Raw genomic sequence first — 6,575 nt, forward strand, 5'->3', positions numbered from 1 at the left:
CAGTGAGTTCCAACCCCCCTGCTATGATCAGGGACGCCTCCCACTAGACCAGTCTGCACAAAGCCCCATCCAGCCTGGCCTTGAACACCTCCAGGGATGGGGCATCCCCAGCTTCTCTGGGCAACCTCTTCCATTGCCTCATCACACTCTGAGTGAGGAATTTCTTTCTAACATGTAACCTAAATCTCTCCTTTTTCAGTTTAAAGCCATTCCTCCTTGTCCTGTCACTGCATGCCTGTATAAAAAGTCCCTCCCCGCCTTTCCTGTAGGGACCCTTTAGGTACTGGAACGTCACTGTAAGGTTTCCCTACAGCCTTCTCTTCTTCAGGCTGAACAACCCCAGCTCTCTCAGCTCTCTCCATAGGAGAGATGCTCCAGCCTTGTGGCCTCCTCTGCACGTGCTCTATCTGATCCACATGCTTCCTATTTTGAGGTCCAGGGTTGAACACAGTACTGCAGGTGGGGTCTCACCACTAGCTGATGAAGTGTAATGAATTATCTACAGGCAATGCTTAGAAGCAGCTGAGTGTGAATAAGAATACAAAAGTACTTGTGGGTAAAAATGACTTCTCTGTGCTATGAAAACAAATGCAGGTTGAAGGAGAAACACAAGTTAGTTCATTCTACCTTCTGAAATCACCTCCTTTCTTGACTTCCACCTCTGGCTATTGGTCTCAAAGATGACTTGACATCACGAAGTTAAGAACTGGTTCTGAATGTTTTCCTCAGAGCTTCTGTATCAAGCTGTGAAAATTTACCTGAAGGCAAAATGTAATTATATCATGCTATCTAATTTTGAATCACTAGCTCTTCATTTACTTCAGAAGTTAAGTGTTTCTGAGGGTAGGAGTACACTGTTTTGGTGGAAGAAGCAGTAAGATGGCCTATTTGCACTGTGATTGTCCTTCTGCAGATCTGAAGAATAACTTTCTTGCCTGTTCACTCTCCATCTAAATCATTAAAGCTTATGACAGAAACCTGCAGTTCTGCTTCAGTTTTCTGATGGCCAAGATACAGTTATACATGCACATCACATTGAATGAATTCAGCAATCCCTTTTCAGCCCGTCTGCTCAGCTGACTGCCATCTCCCCTTCAAAGCTCCCCCTTTAAGTTGCTTTTCCAAGAGAACCATTTTCCTTCTCAAATGGTGAAGATTAACATTGGAAATATTCAATTTTTTCTCTGAGTTTTCATCTTCAGGTACTCTGTTCAAGATCTTCAGTTATGGCCATTAAGCTGAATTCTTCAAACTTCAGTGTCTCTGAGGGGCAAGGGCTCTCCACAAGCTGCAGTTGCTGGTGTGTGTGTGTGTGTGTGTGTGTGTGTGTGTGTGTGTGTTAAGCTGACTGATTTAAACATGTTTTTTAATTTTCTTGACTTGTATTTTACATATCTAATGAAAATGTAATAGTTATTACGAAGTGGAGTGTTGCAAGTGAATCTCAAAATGTTTTTTCTTTTGTTATAGACCAAACAAGATGCAATGTATGGATTTTGGATGGTGACCTGTATCACAAGGGTCTCCTTAAATTTGCAATGGAGTCAAACTCACTAAAGGACACTCTAGTTATGTTGGTAGTAGACATGTCCAGGCCTTGGACTGCAATGGATTCTTTACAAAAATGGGCAAGTGTTGTAAGAGAACACATTGACAAGTTAAAAATTCCTCCTGAAGAAATGAAAGAAATGGAACAAAAATGTGAGTATTCTGTAGATATTTAGGATTCCACTTAAGTCAAGTGTGCTTATTGCTTTCTGTACAACTTAATCTCTCCATTGCAGTCTTTTTCTCTATTGTAAAAGTGGCTTAAGATCAGGAGTTCCAGGTTGAATTGTCTTATTTCCTGGAGAAACAAGATAAGATTTATCAAATGAAAAAAATGTAATGGCTTTCTGTTTTATATTTAATTATTTTAAAGGTGGATTTTCATCTTCTATACTGCATTAGTCTTTTACTTGTTCCTGTAATCAGTCAGGCTAGATAATTTTCGGTCTTTTCTCTGTTTAACAAAAAAGTAAATGTTGAAAGCATTCAGGATTATTTCATGCCCAGTAATGTTTGGGCCCTTTATGCCTGAGGAGTTATTCTTGACACAAATGCAGCTATGTATGCTTTGGTTTGGGTTTTTTTGTGTTGTTTTTTCTGTTTGTTTGGTTCTTTTGGCATGAATATGCTCTATCACTTTCATGTCTTTTTAACTTAAATATGCAGAACACAAGGTTATTGCAGAATTCCTTGATCTGACTGAGCTTGCTAGTGTCATAGCACCTACTAGTTTTAGGCAGCCACCGTATTTCACTTGTGGTACTAAATCATGAACCTTGCCCCTTCACCTCTCTGAATTACTACAGGAAGCAAGCATTTGGGAAGGCTGTGTATGATCAAATACTGTGATTAAAACTGTATTTATTGAAGTCTGAAATTTGTCTCTAGAATGATTATGTTCTTAAGCACCTGTTGGATAGCTTTTTTTTTTGCTTTTTTTTTTTTTTTTGACATCCAAGCTGTAGCTGTGCTGTGATTAAATGGGTAGTAAGGCAACAGCTTACTTTTCTTTTAAAAGATTATGCTAAGGGAGTGTCATTCCTGGGAGTCATCTTAAATTCTTATTGTGAAAAATTAAGAGAGGGAGAAGAGTGCTTTTGAGCGTTGGTCATTTTGTTTTGTTGGTGGGGAAAGCTGTGTATTAAAATTACCAGCTGTTTCAGGATATGGTTTTACTGGATGAAAGTAGGGATGCAATATCTTTGCTATCAAAACTGTGCAGATGGTAGCTTTGCTTCTTTACTGACTGACTGAACAGAATAGAAAATTTTACAAAATCCAGAAAAAAATATTCCAAGGTCTCTGAGTTGATATGGTGCATTAATCTTTTTTCTTCCCTTGAGTTGCTGGCATATCCTGGTGAGAGCTCTGGATTAAAACATAATCAGTCTGGGAGGCTCTCAGACCAGACTGAAGGGGCAGCGGTACTTTAATGAGAGCCTCAATCAACTGCTGAAGTAGAGATGATGATCTGTACATATGCTTCTTTTTGTTCTGAATTTCGGGTAGAAGAGCTGAATAACTTCAGCCCAATGCACTTTTATCCTGGATGCTGGATAACTCCGTGTTCTGTTAATTCACCCGATGCTTTTCTAGGTAGGAACTCAGGCCTTCAGTCAGTTTAGAAAAGGTAGGGATGGATGAAGGCAAATCAGGACAAAGCAGTGAGAAAGTACTAGAGTGCTGGTGCTGGTGTGTGTGATTCATCTGTGATTCAGCTAAATCATCTTGCTGCCTGGATTTTTGGCTGATTCAGGCAGTGCTACTCGTGGAAAAGTAATGGAAGTGGTTTGGGATAGAATCCTTTTTCTGCTGGGTGAAATCAGACACTTGATGTGAAAGGTACAAACGTCTGATGCCTGATGCTGCATCCCTGGTGGGATGCACATTAAGTGACCTTGTAATTAGAGCTTGGGCATTTGCATCAGAACTGACAAGCGTTACACTTATAACCTTGCCTTTGTTTTTTTTCCTTCTAATTCTTGTTGGATTCTGACTTGCCTTCCTTGCTAAACTTTAAAGTAGTATCTGATTGGTTGTAAAGTCATGCCAAATGTTTAACATGCTGCTACTTAATAATCTAGTTATTGACTAATTTGTTTGTTTGTTTATTACTAGTATAGATTCATGGTACAGAAAACTGTGGATGAGGGACTTTTACGTCAAACCAACTAAATGATCTGTACAAGGCTTGCTGCTGTTTATGCTAACAGATTTTTGCTAATTTCACCAAGAACAATGCAGGGGACCTTGGTTCTATAGTAGATTTATCAAGCAATGATAGCTAATAGCAACTGCCCAGTGGTTCTTCCACAGTGCTAAAAGTCAAAATGGGTTAATGTTGTCCTCACGGACACTTGAAACTGGCCATGTTCTTCTGCCTAGCCGAATAAATGAGTGGCACTTACTGCATGTTCAATTCTTTCAACCTACAGAAGCACTGTACTGTCAGCAGTACTAGAGATCAATGGCAGTGGAAATCAATGTTGAAATACTAAAGTAGATGATTTTTTCATATAACTTTTTTTCAGTGGTAAGAGACTTCCAGGAATATGTAGAACCAGGCGAGGATTTTCCAGCTTCTCCACAGAGAAGAAGCACTTCAGTACAGGAAGACAAAGATGACAGTGTGATTTTACCCCTGGGTGCAGATACACTAACATGTAACTTAGGCATTCCAGTAGTAGTAGTTTGTGCAAAGGTTTGTTTCACGTTTTAGGTTTTTTGTATGTTTTATTAAGGGGGTGCTTTAAATTGTGGAGTTGGGGTGGGAAACTCTTGGTTCTAAATTCATTCTGAATACGTTGGATAAGAATTCTTATCAATGGGTTTTATGTTGAAGGTTGGGAATCTTCTGGAAGCCCTATTTGCATTTAATTTGGGTGTAGTATTTCCTGTGGTATTACCAGTTTTCAGGGAAATGAGAAATACCCCAGACGTGGTTTTGCTCTCAGAAGTGAGCTAGTCAGTAAACAGCTAAAACTCCCTTAGATTTACACAGCCATTCTTTATTCTGTAAACAATGGTTTGGGTTTTTAAATACTTCTGCTTTTTTTTTTTTTATGTGAAGGAAAAAGTTTCAGGGTGCTAGCTAGTAGAGTGCTGCTCTGCTAACATTGCTTAGTTCTTAGGGTGTTTCTGTGACCTGATTTGATTTCTATTAAATACCTCACACTTTTAGTCTAGAGAGAAAGTAGTGTGGTTCTCATGTTTTGTTTTATTCCCCCATGGCTTTTCAGTTCTCATTGGCATTAAACATACTGCATCTGCAGCCTCTGCTGGCCCAAAGAGAAAGAATAAACCTTTTGATGCATATGCTGTTACTTCTAGAGAAGGCTGTCTCTCTCATTTGAAAAGCACCTGTATTTTGTTGTTTGTTTGTTTGTTTGTTTTCACCTCCTGGGTCTCCATTATTCTTCCCTCACCACAACCACTATTTTTTTTCTTCTCATCTCTACGCTTCTTGCTTTGGCTTACCTTTGCAAAGGGCGAGCAAGTAGCCAGTTGAAAAGACTATGCCTTGTGATAGCACAGCATTGTAAAAGCACTGTGCAGAAAATGCTTGTATTCAATGGATTGGTGTTCAATGGAGATGCTGATTTATTGCATAATGTGGTTGCAGTTGGGAAGAGAATGGAAAATGGCAAACACTTTAGCTCCCAGTTTAAGGCAGCCCATGCTACCATATGCATGCCAAAATGCATATTTAAAAATATATATATATATATATATATATAAAAAATTATGTTTCAAAACAATCTCAGGAGGTTTTTGTTTTTTTGCTTTGCCCCCCATGGCTCAGAGTTGTGAAGGAGGTGCAGCAGCACTGCTATTTCAGCAGCTGGCTGGAAGTGGCATATTAATTCTGTGCTTATTTTAACAGTGCGATGCCATCGGTGTTCTGGAAAAAGAGCATGACTACAGAGATGAACACTTTGACTTCATTCAGTCACATATCAGACGGTTTTGCTTACAGTGTATCCTTGAACACATCATAAAGACGATAAGGACTCAAAGCTTTGCATTAATTGTGACCAGCTTAAAAGAATATTTGCATCTTTACCAAAACTGTGCACAACTCCTTCTTTGTTGCTGGACGTCTGCTTTGGTTATTCCCTATATACAATGCTGGGTTAAATATTTCCTCATCCTGTTGAATAATTTTTTAATTGAATTGATTGAAAGGAATTGAATTAATTCATTACAGATATGCAAGAGTCTGACACGTTCCCTTACTTTGAATTTCTTCCCTTGCCATTTCCATACTGAAGAATCAGTTCCTAAATCAGCAAGTCTTAACCAACAAGCTCCCTAAAATTGAAAGAAGATAATTCATTTTAGCATGAAATCATTTCAGATGCCCATATCTTTTTGACTGAATATGTGGTGTCTTCAGGGTTCAGTAATCCCACAGGTAAGGCGATGAGGGAAGAAAGGAAATAAAAATTGATGTGGGAAAGATCCCCTGGCTTTCCTATTAGTAGGCAGAACATATGTAAATTGTCACTATGCTATGTATAAAATGCTATTTAGGTAGCTAGGTGTGCTCAGATCTAGATTTTAGATGCCAATAATGTGCCTTCATTGTGTCATCATAATGTGTGCTGTAGGAAGTAGGGGGTCTAAATACTACTGGAGAGACAAAAATTAACAGATGGAAAGGTAGTTCAAAACCCTGAGATCCTATTGAAGTACTGTGATGGCACCTCCTTTGGATCTAGTTTTTCAAAATGGAGTTGCAGATAATTGCAGTAAGTTCTGTAGATGAAGGAAAGGAATATGAAACATTAGTAGGAATTAGTCCATGCAATTGCCATATGCAGCTCAGTACTGTATTCTGAACGTCACTGAATGGGAATCAGATCTTGTTAGATTACTTACCTCTTTCAGAATTTGAATTTCATCTATGTAGAAACTGGTTAGGGTTTGGGGCATTTATATAATATCAAAGTGACAACTACTTGAAACTTCCCTTGTTGCTTTTATTAATCCTGTGTGTAAATAATCTTCCTTTGATACTGAACCGT

General features: G+C 38.7%; 1 protein-coding gene across 1 annotated transcript in view; it reads left to right on the forward strand.

Moving 5' to 3' along the window:
* The window catches only part of LOC122171181 (cytoplasmic dynein 1 light intermediate chain 1-like), a 7,564-nt gene extending 997 nt beyond the window's left edge, over positions 1–6,567 (forward strand). The window contains exons 3-6 of the mRNA XM_042838587.1: positions 1–6; positions 1,439–1,701; positions 4,080–4,249; positions 5,432–6,567. The exon at positions 1–6 is cut by the window's left edge and continues 97 nt beyond it. Coding sequence (XP_042694521.1) covers positions 1–6; positions 1,439–1,701; positions 4,080–4,249; positions 5,432–5,740 — 748 coding nt within the window. The 3' untranslated portion in view covers positions 5,741–6,567. The remainder of the gene's footprint in view (positions 7–1,438; positions 1,702–4,079; positions 4,250–5,431) is intronic.
* The last annotated feature ends 8 nt before the right edge of the window (positions 6,568–6,575 follow it).

The sequence above is a fragment of the Centrocercus urophasianus genome, unplaced genomic scaffold (assembly GCF_019232065.1).
Source record: "Centrocercus urophasianus isolate 14NV4802_14NV808 unplaced genomic scaffold, USGS_Curo_1.0 seq_847, whole genome shotgun sequence".
Classification (NCBI taxonomy): domain Eukaryota; kingdom Metazoa; phylum Chordata; class Aves; order Galliformes; family Phasianidae; genus Centrocercus; species Centrocercus urophasianus.